The sequence below is a fragment of the Vespa mandarinia genome, chromosome 7 (genome assembly GCF_050613455.1).
Source record: "Vespa mandarinia isolate Hongniang chromosome 7, ASM5061345v1, whole genome shotgun sequence".
Lineage (NCBI taxonomy): Eukaryota > Metazoa > Arthropoda > Insecta > Hymenoptera > Vespidae > Vespa > Vespa mandarinia.
Window position 1 is genome coordinate 2,280,001 of NC_140816.1, and position 18,686 is coordinate 2,298,686.

An 18,686-nucleotide genomic window follows, 5' to 3' on the forward strand; every position below is an offset into this window, starting at 1 on the left:
GTCGTCTCTTCTTGAAAGAAGTGCCAACGATACAGCCGCTACGATTTACCACAGTCTTAGCTTCTTCAACAAGCTTCGACCGACAACGACGATGACAACCAATGAAGATTTTCTCGCGCGAGAACATCCCGAACATAGCTTCGTCCTTCGAAGACGAAAAGATGTTCTCTCTCTCTCTCTCTCTCTCTTTCTCTCTCTCTCTCTCTCTCTCTTTCTCTCTCACTCTCTCACTCTCACTTCATCAGCTTTCTCACGAGAATCGATTCTCTTCGCGACTGGTTGGAGGCGCGTCACGTTTCGACTCCTCGATGAGTATCTCTCGTGAAATCCTCTCGTACGCTTCGGTGAGTTCAACCGGGACTATATGGATAACGTTGGTCCATTTTCTTTTCAAAATAACGACACTATACGCATTTTCCCACATCTCTCAAGAATTTTCTCGATTTTGCCACGAGAGACACGCGTTCGCTTTCACCTGACGTTCTCTCAAACCGCACCAACGGTCTCGCGAAATGTAACTCACACGAGTTTCTGACACAACCGAGTGCACGCACGCGCACGCGTACATTGATACATATATATATATATATATTTATATATATTTATATATATAAATATATGTGTGTATGTACGTATATATATATATAGGCAGGCGCGCGCGCACAGAAAGAGAGATGGTCACAGAGAGATATTATACAAACGGCCGATACAATTAACGAAAACGCACGTGACGTAATTCCAATGTCCCTTTATCTAAAATTTCGACCGAACTCATCGTAAATATATAAAATAATGGGAGGAGAGAGAGAGAGAGAGAGAAAGAGAGAGAGGAAAAAAAGAGAAGGAGAGAGAGAGAGACAGAGAGAGAGGAAAAAAAGAGAAGGAGAGAGAGAGAGAGACAGAGAGAGAGAGAGAGAAAGAGAGACAAAGAGAATGCTTATCGAATAATACGAGAACGGTTAACGATGTAACTTCGAGTACACGTGGATGGTCCAGTAGCAGCTTCTTATACTTATCTTTCTTCTTCCTGTCATTGTTCTTTTCTTTTATTTTCTTCTTTTTCTTTTTTGTTTTTTTTTCTTTTTCTTTCTTTTTTTTTTTTTTTTTTTTTGAAATCAATCCCTCATATGAATTCCTTTAGCGAACTATTAAGAAGACAGATAGAAATAAACACATTGATTAAGGATTCACTGACACGCAATTATTTCTATGCATTCTCTCTTTCTCTCTTTCTCTCTTCCTTTCTCTCTCTCTCTCTCTCTCTCTCACTCTCTCAAGCATACATACGCACAACACATACACACACACACACACATATATAGACAGAGAGAAAAGTAAGAGGAATGCGTCAATTATTTCGATCCTTTGTTGTTTATACACCTTCACTTCGCGATAAGAGAGCGACGTGTACGGAAGGAAAGGTCGTGGAAGACTGGAGAGAACGAAGAAGAGAGACAGAGACAGAGAGAGAGAGAGAGAGAGAGAGAGAGAGAGAGAGAGAGAGAGAGAGAGAGAGAAATTGAGAAAGACAGACAGAGACAGAGAGAAAGAAAAAGAGAAAGAGAGAAAGAGAGAGAATAAGAGCAAGATAGATAGATAGATAGATAGATAGATAGAGAGAGAGAGAGAGAGAGAGAGAGGGAAAAATCAAGGAAGAGAGAGAGAGAGAGATAGAAAAAGAGAGAGAGAGAGAGTTTTCTCGTGGCTCCATCGACGCTAGCGCCTCCTTCGTCGACTTCGGCGCCGAAAACGACGAAGTCGTAAGCGCGCGGAGGGTTGCTTTAGCATCATTGAAAAGAAGATAGGGAGAGTTGGAAAGAGGAAGAAAATCAAAAAAGACCACGAAGGAGACAGAGAAATTGCATAGTATTCTAACGTTACGGGAAACGCCAAGATTTGCCAAATAATAATATATCGAATGAATATATGATCAAATTCATAATAACTTCATGATCTTCTCTTATCTTAAAAGTTTAGAATGTACAGATACAATCTTTGTATTATAAAATTGCCGAAAATGAAGCAAATCTAATCGTGAGAACTGTAAAAGACCACAGATTCGTTAAATAAAAGCAAATCTTTCTTATGCTAGAAAATAACATTTAAAATATTTTTATCGATGAAAATTTATACAGTTTAATCGTGAAATCACAAAATTACGATGAAGTATTTTCTTTCATTGTATAATTGAGAAAGTATTTTCTAAATATCGAAGAAGAATTCCTTTTGGAATGAAGAGGAATAAAGAAAGAAAGAAAGAATTTCTCTGTTTTTCTTTTTCTTTTTCTTTTTCTTTTTTTTTTCTGTGAACATTGTAATCTGCCGATGTCGTCGCTCTCTCTCTCTCTCTCTCTCTCTCTCTCTTCTTCTCCCACTCTCTATTTCACATTTTCTCTCTATTTCTCTCTCTCTCTCTCTCTCTCTCTCTCTCTTTCTTTCTCTCTCTCACTCTTATGTCTATGAGATGCGGAACCACGTGCTCGACACACCCACGGTTTCTCTAAAATCAATGGCGAGCGCGAAGGGCAACGTACTCCGCGCGAATTTCCTTCCTTCCGGTTTGCAACGCGTCGAAGCTTGGCCCTTTCTTTCATTTCGAACTAAATTTCTATAAAGAGACAAAGAGAGAGAGAGAGAGAGAGAGAGAGAGAGAGAGAGAGAGAGAGAGAGAGAGATAGAGAGAGAGAGAGAGAGAGAGAAAGGGAAGTCGTTATTGCTTCTATCGGCGTAGTAAAAGCGATCGAAGCTGCCAGAGAGTTGTATCTTCGAAGTAAAATCAATAATCGAGAGATCTGGTCCAGCGAATCCGAATGAGAACGTTCTCAATTCGAAATCGATGTTAGAGTTTAATTTTTATCTTATATCGGAGTCTCATTTATCTACGTCAATCTCGTTACATTCCTTTTTTCTTTTTTTTTTTCCTTTTCTTTTTCTGTTTTTTTTTTCTCTATAATTTTCTTCTTCCTTCCTCCTCTTCTTTCTCCTTCATCGTCTTTTTTTATACACGCGATTTTGCGATAAATATTGTATATTCAATGTTAGATAAGTTTCAAGACGGATTTTACGGACCATTTTCTTCGTAAAAATAATTTTTCTTAACGACGTAGAGACGGTTCGCAATAACACTTTCACGGATGTAAAATTACCCCTTCCTCCCTTCCTCCCTCCCTCACTCACTCTCTCTCTCTCTCTCTCTCTCTCTCTCTCTCTCTCTCTCTCTTCGTCCCACTCACTTTTCCATCTTGTTACCGCCACATTAAAACTTTTTGCCTGACATGTCACTGTTACCTACTACTTTAAATTGAATTCCCGCTTTTGCCTCAGCTTTTCATTTTTTCCATGGCCATCTAAATTTAAATGCGATTCCCGAAAGAAGCTTTCGCAATAGCCCTTTTCCTTTAGCGTCTTTTTCTTAATCTTACTTATAACATTTTTATTACGCACAAATGAATTAAAAAGAAGCTTCCAAGGTTCCTTGTTTAAGATTACTTTCCTTTTTTTCTTTTGTTCTTTTATGGAGTCTTCCCCATGCATAATAACAAAATTGAAACTTTAATCTTTTATAAATAATGCCACATAACACTCATTTATTATTCTTATTAATCAACGTAAAGCAAGAATGAAAAGAAAAAGATGAATAAATATAAAAGCTTTCCCACTAAATTGTATGGATTAATTTTAAGACTTATAGTAAAGTTGCTGCATTGTGTTTTTTGTTATCAGACAACAATCGTATAATTTTCTGTATTACCGACTGATCGCTATTTCATTCTTTTCTTTAATTCGATGGAACGATTGTCGGTAAATTATTATATCGAGGTCGATAAAGCAGTGCTCGCATCACACTTACCATCGTTAGGACATACAGTTTATCGAGAGGTTACATTTTGTCGTAGTAGCGCTCTCTACCATGCAATTATTTATTTATTTATTTATTATTTTTTTTTTTTTTTTCAAAGAAAGCAAAAGCTTTGCGATTGAAATAACAATTTCTTTTACTTTTCTTTTTTTTTTTTTTTTTTTTTTTTTTTTTTTTAAAGAGCTAAACAGCAAAAATATATTACATTGATTTAAATGTAATAAAGAAAAAAAAATAGTACTTAGATAGCAGATAGAGTTTGTAAAATCATAAGTGTACAATCTTGTGAATGAATGGAAAATAAATTTACATATTATTATATAATTTATAATTTATAATTTATCTCGCAATAAGAAAGTTATGCATTGACTAGAGTTCAGAAATGTTGTGCTGCGAACTAATAACCGTTGAATAGAATCTCTGGTTGCAGAAACTTTCTCTAATATAATTGGTAATAAGTTTGTCTTCTAACAAGGACGGTCCAACATTTGCAAATCGCGCCAATTTAATCCTGTTTTTACTTATTGCCTCGTGATCATGCATCAATTAATAATCCGGCTAATACGTGCTAGAAACTAATTGCAAACGTTTATACAAATAAACTTGGTGAATTTTTCGCCATTAGGTTTAATTTTATCATAATATTCGTTTCGACGAAAATTTCGCAGTAAGATCAAAGAAAACTTATTTATCGATGCATAAGAAAACTAAAGAGTCGTTTGAATAAACAGTAATTTGAGAATATTTATTTCCTAGAAAAGTAAGTACCACGAAGTATCTCTTTAATTGAAAATATATAAAATATATTCAACTTTATTTTTAGTTAATACATGAAATATCAAGATATCGTTGAAAAAAAAGGTAAAAAAAAAAAAAAGAAAAAAAAAGAAAAAAAAATATCTATTCACGCGAATGTAAAGCGAACGTCTCAGGAATTTATCGAAGTTTTAAATATCAAATAAAACACGTAAGTTTCTTTTTTAATAATCATTCTCATTAAGTACATATAACATTTCATTAAATATTGGCAGAGTGTATTGAACGCGAACAAATTATGAAAGTTATTCGCATTATATACACCTGAATATCTGCGAACTGTCTGAATCATGGAAACAAGTCCAAATGTATAAACTTATACGCTACTATTACATATATACCTCTCTGAATAATGGAATCTCATCAAAGTTTCTTTCTACTTTGAAAATATACCGCGAATATCGATTATTTTTATTACTATTCTTATTTCCTTTCATTTTTCAAATACGCACTTGTGACTGACGCGACTCTAGCAATGGATATTACGAAGAAATATAAAATTGTTCAACTCAAATTGATTCTGTTTTTTATTCTTTTTTTTTGTTTTTGTTTTTGTTTTTGTTTTTGTTTTTGCTTTTGTTTTATATACAACCTATTAAAAATATTTGATTTTCAATCGAAATACACGCGGCCTGATTCACGCTCATTCACATAAAAAATGACGAATTTCTGTCGTTGGGCACGTATAAAATTCTTAATAGTACATTGTCGAGAGTGCATACGAATTTACAATGCAAAGAAAGATTACAAATAAAGTACATAAATGATATTAACATATATTTCTCACGGATTTCTCTAAAATATATATATATATATATATATATATATATATATATATATATATATATTAGTACGATGTAAATTTTCTATAAAAAATAATAAAAGATTCTCTTTAATCGCTCGTAATAACAAAGAGAATTTTACGTGACACGTAATAACCTTGACAAATACCTACGTATCATACAACTATTGCGATTGATGAAAATTGCAATTGTTCTTGTCAAATGAAATATCAAAATATATACTCTTAATCACGTAGAACGAATATATATACACAAATATGAAAAAGTCCCAGAGGATTTTTCTACGAATGTTCTTCTTTTTTCCCTTTTCCTTTTTTTTTTTTTCTCAAATCGTCGGTACCAATGACAATTACCTTCCCCTAACTTCCCATCCCCACCATATTTTCTTTGGTCCATTCCCAGATGTTCCAACGGTCTCTTCCTCTTTCAAAGTCCCTGTCCCTGGAGGCATTTATAAAAGTACGGAAAAAGGAATGAAGAAAAATGAGGAACGAACACACCGGATGTACGTATACGATGAAAAATAATTTCTCTTCTTGATACTCGAATTTCTCTCGCGGCTAAATGTCATTGCAACAGCCGTCCCGGTAATACCCGAGTACACGTCGTCTATTAATCATTTTGCGGTCTTCTTCTCTATCTCTCTCTTTCTCTCTCTCTCTCTCTCTCTCTCTCTCTCTCTCTCTCTCTCTCTTTGTTCTATATATATATATATACGATTTTGGCCGGCTTGAGAGGCTTTTCGATTTACTGCTCCGTTATATAAAATTCTTTTGAAAAGTTTGAAAATGAAAGATATAAAAGGAATAAAATAAAATGTGAAATAAACTTTATAAATAGAAATAAAGAAAGAAATAAACCCTTGATTAACTAGAACTATAAAAGTAAAACTTTGATACTTGTTAATAGCCATGCAATGTATTATTAATAAACCTTTAAACGTGGCCGCTGTGTAACATTTGTCAAAGTCCATCCTCCAGGAATGTTTTCCGCTTTGGCACACGACCAAGTGATATAATATTTCGAAAACAGGCTGAAAGAGAGAGAGAGAGAGAGAGAGAGAGAGAGAGAGAGAGAGAGAGAGAGAGAGAGAGAGAGAGAGAGAGAAAGAGAGAGAGAAAGAGAAAGACAGAGAGACAAACAGACAAACACTGATTGTAGCAAAATCGTATATAAGCTAATTCACATAGAAATTATTCAAATAGCACGTTAAGGAAGGATGAAAAATAATCTTTGATAAAACGTCGAATGTCTAAGTACATACGTAATCGAAAGATAGCATGTTAACGTTTGTTAATCCTTCGAATAAATATTATACCATCTATCTGTTAAGCTACAAACATGGAAGGTAGTTCGCAAGTAATTCTAGCCTTAACAAAGCTTTCGTGTTCCGATTTACAAAATTAACCGCGAACATGACGAGCGATCGATCAAACTTTAAGATTAGCTAAGAGCTAATGTTTCATGAAAAAGAGATTTCATTTTATCATTCTATAAGATATAAATCGAAAAAGAAGAAGAAAAGAAACGAACAGGAAGAGAGACGGAGAGAGAAAGAGAGAGAAGAAACATTAATAATTACTTTAAACTTCACGTGATACAAATTAATTGTTCATTCATAAAAATTCATTTATAAAAAGTGCAAAAATATAAAAATTGTACTGAACTGGAAATGAACATGACGTAAACTCAATCGGCATATTAAATGAAAGTAATAACGTCATTGGTACTTCAAAAATTTATAAGAGTTCGATTTATAATTGGGGATGATAAAGTTTTTAAATATGAACGTTGAATTACATGTTTTGATGAATTAAAGAGCGAACGAGAGAAAGAGAGACAGAGAGTAAAATATTTTCTCGATATGAACAACTCTCTCTCATCGCGAAACATACCCAAAGGATGAAAACTTCACAAAAAGGACGAGTAACTAATAGAAGCCTTTGATAAAAAAGGGTAGAATAATCAACGAACGTCTCATCTTTCTTGTTACATATACACGTATATATATATATATATATATATATATATATATATATATATATATATATTAGAGGGATCGGAAAGTAATGTCGCTTTCTTAAATTAAATTCAAACGAATAAATTTTTAACAAGTTTTTCTTTTTAATCACAACCAAATATCGATATGCGCAGAAATGACATTACTTTCCGGTCTCTCTAATACATATACATATATATTTAAATATTAACAATAGACATTACAAAATATTCGGAAGGAAGCTCATTCGAATGGAATGTCGTAATTTGGGCAACCTGTTACAATATACGTTTACGATCGAAAATTTTACACCGAAATAATAATACCGTTTGATTTATTTAAATTTTTAATCTCGCTAATATAACTTCTTAATTATTTATAAAAGTAACTAAAAACTTGTAAAACTTTTACTCTCGAGAGTTAAACACAGTCAACCGTAAAAATTCATCACTCAAAGGATTAAATTACTAAATCACTAAACGAGATTAAAAGTAGACGCGCGTGCGCGTTTACGTTCGCATCTTACGAATACGCGTTTTAACAATGACGTCAGATCGAGCTCGATTCGAAATGTGGCTAACGAAGCAGTTGAAAAAGAAATCAAGCCGATAAGTTTTCCACTCCCTTACACACCACGCACGCACACACACACACACACAAACACACACACATACACACAGTTATGTACATTGTACATAAAGAATCAATCGTATCATAAAGAAGACATTTATAAAATGATTTAACGGGGAAAAAATTTATTATAGCAATTTATTTTATGAGAGAATATATTACGCTCGATTTCTCGTTGAGATGGGGTGTTTTCTTTTTTATCTATTTTCTTTTTTCTCCCTAATCATTATTTCTTTTATTTCTTTTATTTATTTATTTATTTTGATTTTTTTTTTTTTTTTTAATTTTTAGAAAAACTTTTCATAAAATAATATATCTACACGAATGTTATTCTTCGATGACGAAGGATTAATTTTGCGTGTATATAACGATCATCATTGTGTAGATCGTTACTCCTGATTTCAAATTCGAATAGACAAGATCGAAAATTGTAATGTAGGTCAAGGCGAAATGGAGAAGCAGCGCTCTCGGGTACGGCTTCCGGCCACGCGAACACCAAACACGTAATTACGCGAAGGAAATTTAAAACGTTTATTATATTAAACTGACTTTTGGTGTTACAGATTACATTTCGATATAATTACGAACATGCGAGTATAATGCCATTCAAATGTGCCAAGCTTTAAGATAGTAAGACCCCCTCTTTCGGAATCTACGCAGTTCTATTTCCATGATATTTCAAGAAAATTAAAAAGAATAAAAAGAAGAAAAAGAAGAAGAAGAAAAAGAAGAAGAAATAAAAGCACTAAAACTAAAAGCTGAATTTGAAACGAGTTGCAAGTTTACTTTAGAGAACGTAGAAAATAAACATATATGTGTATATATATATGTATATATTATATATATATACACGTTCACGTAGGATATATACTTACGAATAGACATACGTTCATCATTGAAGTACTTCCCTTTTAAAATCATTTTTTCTGTTTTCCTTCGTTGCAAAACTTTTATGACCGAGAAATATATCTTAGTAAAGTGAATGAAAGAGAGAGAGAGAGAGAGAGAGAGAGAGAGAGAGAGAGAGAGAAAGAAAGAGAAAAAGAGAGAAAAAGACAAAGAGAGAGAGAGAGAGAGAGAGAGAGAGAGAGAAATCGATAAAGATAGAGAGAAAAAGAATGGTGTATACCCAAGAAAAAAAGAAAGCTTTTTGCTCAGCATCTCTTCTCTATCCTTTTCACGTTGATCACGTTGATTTTTATTACAACCTTTCTTCGTTGTTACCATTTGCCATTTTAAGTTAACTCTATCGCTTATATCATCAAGAAACTTTGTGCGAAGTCGTTTCATTGCGAGAAATAATATTTCATTAATTTAAAAATAAAAGACAAAACTTAGATATATGTATATGTATCCATATATGCACATATATAAAATATTCATATATATACAAATATGCAAAATATATCGATATATATAAATATATATCGAAAAATTATAAAAAATGGAACATCAATCAAATAAGATTTCATATTATACTTAAATGTGAAACTTTCACAAAAGAAACTTTTAATTAATATTAAACATACGCGTATGTATGTACGTACGTATATACGTATGTATATACATCTATATACTTACGAGACTTGGATACAATTGCGAAATTCCAAATTAATTAGCATTAATCCTTTCCTTTTTCTATTAAACTATGAATTCGTAAGAAGAAAGAAAAAGTAAAAAAGATTAAAAAAAAAAAAAAAAAAGAAAAAAAGAACGAAAGAAAAAGAGACAGAAAAAAAGTGTGATTCTCCGATTTGAAAAGTCAGTCCAAAATTCTCTTTGTCGAATAAAATGCGCAGAGCTTCCTTTATATGCGGGTGATATTTAACAATGGAAAAAAAGAAAAAAGGATAAAAAAAAAGAAAAAAAAGGAGAAAAAAATTAAAACGAAAAAAAAAAAATATAATAAAAGAAAGGAAGAAAGAAATTCTATTAAACCGATCACACCATTGAAATTTGAAACGTAACGCGAAATCACAGGAATCATCATTCTCGAAAAATTAACCGATCGAAATCGAATTGTGTTTCTTCGAATGAATCGATGAAACTTCAGATTTTTTTTTTTTTTTGTTCGCGATGTACTACAAAAGTGGATTTTAAACAAATCAAATATGATCGGAACTCGGAACGAATAGTTACGGTTCGACGAACAATGTACGAGAGATCGCAATTATATTGATCTTTTATGGCGATTTTAAAAACGTGTCTTTATACATATATGTATATATATATATATATATATATGTATATGTATATATTTTATTCGTTCCTCGATATCGAAAATAATTCGACGTGAAAAAATTCAATTTGGTTCTAGCTCATTGAAAAAAAAAAAAAAAAAGAAAAAAAAAAAAGGAAAGAAATAAAAGACGAAATTAATAAATCCTCGGGGGTATAATCCTTTTTTACCCCGAGGAAGAAGGATTTTCACGAATAATCTAACATTACGAAAGATTCGAAATAATCGCTTATGGATACTCTCTAAATTGGAATTAAATTAATTCTAAACAATAGCCAAGCAAATGAGCATTTCTTTGGATAATAGTATTAGAGCAGATATTGCCAGAGGCAATGCAGTTAAAGTTCCAGTTACATGCATGCCTTAGTAATAGCTATTACGAGTGAATACACCTCAACTCTATCTCTATCTCTATCTATCTCTTTATCTCTCTATCTCTCTCTCTCTCTCTCTCTTTCTCTCTTTGTCTCTCTCTCTCTCTCTCCCTCTCTCTTTCTCTCTCTCTCTCTATTTCTCTCTCTTTCTTTGCCTCTCTCAGTTAACGTAGTAAATATACAGAATAACATAATACCATCGTCTATATGAAGCTGCTGTTCACCGATTCTATTATCCGTAATACGGAATCATAATGTATTCTTTCTAAAAAGACTATCAGTATATTGTATAAAGCTAAAGCAAAAACAATATCACAGAAAGATTAAGATGATCAATTTATCTCGATAAATCCCAACGATATTACATTATATATTTTCCAATATATATTTATAATATATATATATATATATATATATATATATATATATATATATATTATGAAAGCTAATGATAAAGCGCATGCATTATTTGACAAGTCATGAAAATGATAAAATTCTAATGATACGAATGAGTTAAGAAGCACGATATATTATCTCGATATATTACGAGAAAAGCAATTGTTCGTTCTCTTTTTTTTTTTTTTTTTTTTAATTAGCGTGCTGAAAGAATACGAAAGACTCGAAAGCAATGTGCCATCTACTCTTGTAGATATACATATAAAGCTAAAGAGTTATACCCAGTGAACTTACAAATCACTTCGACGAGGACACATGGCCAACGGGGCAACGACCAGGGGGGAGGCTAAAAGTCATCGACAATCGACTACTCACTCTAAAAAAACTTCGGATTCGCTTCGGGGCAACACCAACCTAGGCAAGACGATGGCCTTCTTCCTCCTGCTCTTCAAAGTCTGCGCGGAGAATTGAAATTCCGTTGAGTTAATAGGTGAATGAGGACTAAGTATAGTGATCTTTCGATCGCTGCCACCGGGACTTGTCAATGAGAAAACGTTTGACGGCGGTGGAAGGCTTAAATGTTGAGGTAATTTTCTTTCGAGCCCTGTATTTGCAAAAAGTCCACGACGGACCTCGGCGTTCAAGCTTTCCTCGCGATGAAGATTTTCGCTGCTTTTAGACTCGACTTGAGTTATAATCCTACGCACGTCCTTGCTCGATGACGTTAAGAAACTACGATAGTGACTTTTTGAAGTTGTCAAATGGGTTTCCGATGAGGAGGACAAAGATTCTAAAGACTTTCGCTCGTCGCTGTAACGATCGTCGGCACTGAGAAAGTTTCTCGAGGAACGTAAGCTTTCCATTGATCTTGCTGTCACTTGTCCACTACTACCACCAGCTGTTAAAAGATGTTGTTGTTGTTGTTGTTGTTGTTGTTGTTGCAGATGATGATGTCTTTGCAATCTAGACAAACTTTTCACTTCAGGCTCATAATCTTCCTGACTTGAACTGGATTGCGGACTTCGTCTACTCATGAAAAGACCCAGTCTAGTGCCGGAGTATCTACTACTGGTGTTATGTGTCATGTCTTCCTCGTTAACACAGATCGTCGTCGATGAAAAACGATGACTACTCTTTTGATGACCCATCAAAAGCGACTCGGCTTCTTCAGGAAGATCAACGGAGTGTCTGTCCGTTCCGGATATCCTATTGCCTTTCTCATCGATCACAAGTGGCTCGGGACATTCCTCGTCCTTAGGTATATTCTCGACCTCGTTCTCGGAAGCATATTCCATCGTGTCGGATTCATCGGCCGAGTCTTGTCTACGAATAGTGATCTGACCTCCGGAAAATGTTCTAGCTGACGTATATGCCTGCGCGTTTATTATCTTTCTCGTTGTCGACATAGTTTTTTTCTTTATCAATTTGTTGGTCAAAGTTACCGGCATATCCTCTGTATCATCCTCTTCCATCTCGATAAGATTTATTTCTTTCTCTCTCTCGCTCTCTCAATGTTTGTTTTTATTTCTCTCTCTCTCTCTCTCTTTCAATTTACGAAAATACTCTCAAGATCCTCTATTACTTGGATTAATATGAAATTTTAATGATTGGACCAATGAGAGAGGATCGGTTTTAAAGAGATTTAAAGGAAGGGATGAAGTTAAGTCTTAGTTCGTCAGAAAATCATCGCGGCAATTAAATCTTTTCATTCATTTTGACATATCTTCGATTAAAATCACTTGCCATCGAACGACTTGAATGTTACTTTTGAATGAAAAATTTTAAATCAGATTTGGCTTCCTCTTCTTCGATTTACATGGCTTCTTAATCGTTCAGAACTGCTCTTTTCACTTTTTTGTTTAGCACATCTTGCAAATCCTTGATCGAGACGACAACGACGACGACGACGACGACGAAGCTGAAAGTCAAGGATATTTTACCAGACTGTTTCAAGAATACGAACAACGAGTCGAAACACTTGGAATCACAGGAACGTAACGGCCTTTGTATAATTACTTTGCAAACTATACCACGGTTAACTTTGTATGGTATCTTTCGGGAGATGAACCGTACTTCTTAAGAAAGTTTATAGTTCGAATCAAACAAGAATAATCCCATGGAAACTCAATATCCTATTTGATTAATGAATCTTAGCTATAAACGTGTGTATCTGTATTTATAATGAAGAATTATCTAAAGCAAATAAATCTGGAATTAACGTATAAACTCTTTTCAAGAAGGAAAAATTTCTAATTAAAAATTTATATACATAATTATCTGAAATAAATCGATCAACGATCAATCATACTGAATATTCGAGAGAGTGAAAAATTAAAAAAAAAAAGAGAATCTAATATACACATTTCAACCCTCTTTTTTTTCGCAAATGAAAAGAAAGAAAGAAAAAGAAAAAAGAAAAAAAGAAGAAAAGAAAGAAAAAAAGGAAAATATCATTTTCTCGCATGCTTTTCGTTAGGAAAAGATAAGAAAAGCTTAGAATCCTTCTAATCACCTTTTTTATTCCCTTCCTTAATTATCGCTATCGTCCCTATCCTTAGCACGCATCTGAAATAAATAGACTTTTCGTTTCCTGTTTCAAGGAGAACTCAAATATCTCTCGGCATCCTCGAATCACGTTATCGCGTGACTGGCACGAAGCCCTTTTTAAAATACTCTACGAAGTTACACGGCAATTCTCCCTGATCCTTCTTCCTCCCATAAACTGACTTTAATCGTTCTTGTTCTATCAATAGCTCAATCTCCTTTCTCATAGAATAATGTTTTACGCATTTCCAAAGTTCTATCTTCTATTTCAAAGTTCTGAAATTTTCGCAGCTATTACGTAATAAGTTCAATTATTATTATTATCCCTAAGATAACAAAAAGAATTACTTTCGTATGGGACCTACGTGAAAATTCAATTAAATTAAACGTAATGATTAGATAACGTGACTTAAGACATTGTTACGTTTACATTGTTAATTCGTAACAGCTGGTTTTGACAACGTATCACATGTACAACAACGCCTCGTAATTGTTCTTTTTTTTTTTTCTCTCCACCAAAATCACCTATGTAGCAACATAATAGAAGACGAAATTATAACGGATTTAAAAATAAATCAAAAGAAAGGGATAATGTATGAATGAAACATAATCGAGTTCAACGATTCAACGTAATAATTCAAGCGTGTAATTCCATGATTCATGTACGTTATCTCTTTCACGTGAGATTCGAATGGATTCGTTCGTAACAATGGCTGCGCGTGAAACAATGAAAACAATGAGAGAGAGAGAGAGAGAGAGAGAGAGAGAGAGAGAGAGAGAGAGAGAGAGAGAGAGAGAGAGAGAGAGAATGACGTCTTATGTTCCTATGGTCACACACATACTGTATATTTTTATTCTTTTATCTTTTATTTTTACAAAGTAAAAGAAATGAAAGAAGAAAAGAAAGTTTTAAAGCAGACGAGTTCGTAAAAAAAAAAAAAAAAAAAAATAAAGTAACAAAAAACTACTGAACGTCTACTACTCTAACGGATGGCTCCTAGGAGATACTTCTCCGAACTTATGTGAACGAAGATCTCTCAAGAGAGTTGCCGATAATATCGTAACTTTAATGTACGATATTATGTATAAAAGTAATGCTAACCTTCATCCCTCTTGTCCTATCGAATTGAATTTGAAATCTGAAAGAGTTTAAAATGATATCGCTTTTGTAAAATGTTTTCTTTTTTGTGAATGAATTTGATGAAATTTAAATACGTTCGAAAAAATGTTCGATCGAGATTATATCTGCTCGAAGGACAACTCTGATAGACCGATTGACTGTGATTGTTTTCGATATCTCAATGGAATACGTATTTTCGATTTTATTTTATTTTATTTTATATATATAAAAAACGATTAACTCTTGTTTACGTCGATTTCGTACGTTTTTATTTACGATCTTTTCTTTATATGTATATATATATATATATATATATATATATATATATATATATTATTTTTCAGGATAAGACACTTAAATTATTTTGCAAGTTCAAAAATATACATACATGGATACGTGTTATTACATTTCATACTCCAAAATAAATATTATTATTGATTTAAAAATAAATGAAATCGTACGACGAAAGGATAAATATACAATTTTTTAATTTAATCCTTAAATGCATATATGACTTTATTTTTAAATGAATATATATACAGAATAAAAATATATTAATGTTTAATACAATTCAATTGGATCATTTAATATGTATGTGAAACAATTTAATTTTTCATTAAATTTCGTTTATTTCGAAATTATCATTACGTTGTTCTTCAATTCTTTCGACGATAATATTTTCTCAAATACAACAGGTATATAAGTTTTCTAATCGTTTTGAAAGAAATAAAAAAAGAAAAAAAAAAAAAAAAAAAAAGAAGAAAAAATAAAAATTATATATCACGCACCTTAACAGGGCTTAACTTTTATTTCCTTTTCATTTTTCTTTAAGAGAGGAAAAAAGAAAAAAAAAAAAAAGAAAAAAAAAGGAAAAGAAAAAATAAATCCTAACATCGTATGACAACAAAAGACGTTTCTCGTATTCAACGTAAACATGATTTAGCATGACGCGTCGATTATAAGCGTGAAACTCATTTAATCGATTTAACAGGATACCTTTTTAAAAAGTCAACACACCCTTTTTTAAATTTACGCCTTACGCGAGAAGCACTTTCCTATTAATATCCTTTCGAGTTATAAGAAGAATGAGAGTTAGTAAAGAGGCCGAGAGAGTATGATATACGAATCGCTTCGATTTCTTTCATAACGAGCACATTTGTGGAAAAGCGTGGAATTCAATCGCGATAATTCTCATTCGTGTATAAAAAAAAAAAAAAAACATAAAAAAAAAGTTGATAAAGATTAGATCGACCGATAGAAATTGTAACGGCATCAAACAAAATGAACATACATTATTTTGTATTGTTGGCGAGTGATGTTATCACCTTAACCTAGTACCACAACCTATAGAATTACGACGTTTCTTAAATTAACGCGAGGTTAACGTTTTTCTTTTTTTTTTCTTTTTCTTTGTTTCTTTTCCTTTCCCTTTTTATTTATCTCGAAAAAATTGACCAAACATTTTGCCAAGAAAATTTGCCAAATAATTTCTCTTAGCCGACATGAATCGCGACCACGACCTTTACCGATTTAACTAATTTAAAGCTTTGGCAAAACCATCTACCTAACTACCTACCTATCTACCTACCTCTCTCTCTCTCTCTCTCTCTCTCGCTCTCTCTCTCTCTCTTTCTCTTTGATGCTAATTTATCTTGTATTTAACTTTGCCAATTTAACATTGTATTTTCGTTCGAACGGAATCATCCAAGTGGAACGTACGCAATCGCATCCTAAATTCAAATATTCGATATAAAAGAGACAAATACATATGTATGTTTGTCTGTGGAAATGCGTATGCCCTTTTAGAAATATTTGAAATATTTAACTGTAACGTAGACGCATTATTGAAAATAATGAGACGAAGGTTGTTCAATGAATATCGTATTAACGATAAACACCCTAAATATTCAGGGACGTGTTACCTCGATTTATTCGTCAAAACGATTAAGGTGAATAGGTAGTTGTCGTAGATAGGTATGTAGGTAGGTAGGTAGGTAGGTAGGTATTTAGGTAAGTAGAGAGTTCGCGAATAAGGGTCGATCGACTCCGAGGTCAACGACGACGAGAGCGATTCATCGAGTTCACCTGAGTGGAAGGATACGTGCGACACGATAAAGGCAGACACGATACGTACTACGTACTTAGATAGATTAGGTACAGAGTTATGTGAATGCATAGATACATAAAATACATACAGAGATACATAAATGAATATGTATATCTGTATATCTATATAATTGTATTATACGTACATACATAGTTATATCCGTCTATCTAATATATTGAAATCAGGAAGAAATGGATCGAAATGGCGAGGTCGTACTTTATCGATATAAAGATTCTCTCGGGTTCGTTGCTTCCGGTTTAAATGGATGTCAGATAATTTAATGACTTCATCGATTCCACCGGAACACCAGCAACCCTGTCTACCTACTTTGGTTTACCTAGATTGCCAAAGTTCTAGGTCAAGCAATCCCGTCGCTTCACGGACTGGAATCAATTAACCCTTAACAATTACCTTAGCTAATGTCAAAACGATCCGTTTTTGTGTTACATTTCTATGTCCAAACTTTACTTCTATCGACATCTTATCTACCAATTTACGTCTATCCTATTATAATCCCATGGGAATTTATTTGAATTTGTATTCGTAGTTTATAATTTTCAGGGAGATAAAAAGAAAGAGAGAGATAAAGAGATATATAGATAGATAGAGAGAGAGAGAGAGAGAGAGAGAGAGAGAGAGAGAGAGAGAGATAATCATATAGTAATTTTATATAATCCCGTTTAGTTTTCTCTACTTAGTATCCTTTATAAGAAACTGTAAAAAATATGAGTAAGTTATTAATTTTACGATAAAATAGTGACTTTAGTAAAGTCCCTCTATAAAGTACTTTATTAAAAGACGTACGTACCATAACCATAAGATCTCTCTTCGGTTGAAATGAGAATGCTTTGATAAAAGTACGTCGTTACTTATAATAAATGATTATCGTGACAATTTTACAAAATGCATTTCTTTCATTCTTTTAACGTTATGATGCTGTTCGATGGATATGTACGATTTCGTAAACAAAAACAAAAAAAAAAGAAGTAAATAAAAGAAAAGAATATTATCGTTAGAACGATATTCCATATTTCATGATACTCTTAGAAAAGAAGGTCAATAATCATTCCTATTTATCCTTGAAGTCTAAAATAAAGTATGTCATGAGTCGATTTCAACGTATATGCAGAGGAAATAAAGCAAACGAATAGGAAAAAGAAAGATAAAGAAAAAAAAAAAAACGAAAAAACAAAATAATATACGTGCTTCATACATCGATTATACCGTAGAATATTCAAAAACAAAAGCAATTTCTATGTTTCTAATGAAAAATACTGTTTAAACGTACAATAGATATAAACGTACTCAGAATTTTAATGAACGTTAACGAGACAACGAAGTTGCTATTGGCGTTGTTACTGCTGTTATCGCGTATAAAAAGAGCCCTTAAAAAAAATTACGAGTGCCTCTTATTCTTTTTCTCTTTTTTATTTTCCTTTTCTTTCTTTTCTTTTTTTTTTTCTTCCTTTTTATTCATTTATCTCATAAAAGGACTATTTTTTGTTTCTATATTTCTTTTTTTTTTTTTTTTTTTTTTCTTCAACGATTTTTACAACGTACAAGGGGTTTCATTGAAACAGTAAAAAAAATCTGGTAAATCCCACGAATTACGAATGTGGTGATACGAAAAGAAAGAAGAAATATTTGCCGCTTCAACAATTTATTGACTTTAATCAGAGACTACGTTTAATGATCTCTTCGAGCTATAATATAATAATATCGATGTAATTAGAACAACTGTGATCTTTTCATCTCTTCTCTTTTCTTTTCTATTTCTTTTTCTATTTTTTTTCTCCTTT

At 32.6% G+C, this 18,686-nt stretch overlaps 1 protein-coding gene across 5 annotated transcripts in view; it reads right to left on the reverse strand.

Moving 5' to 3' along the window:
* dnc (phosphodiesterase dunce) overlaps nt 1-18,686 on the reverse strand; it is a 141,904-nt gene that overhangs the window by 103,505 nt on the left and 19,713 nt on the right. For 4 of the 5 annotated variants that reach the window (XM_085658082.1, XM_035863439.2, XM_085658083.1 and 1 more), the window contains exon 2: nt 11,492-13,034. In XM_085658082.1, the coding sequence (XP_085514208.1) occupies nt 11,492-12,588 (1,097 nt within the window). In that variant the 5' untranslated portion in view covers nt 12,589-13,034. The remainder of the gene's footprint in view (nt 1-11,491; nt 13,035-18,686) is intronic. The other variant, XM_035863442.2, reaches the window with a different exon arrangement.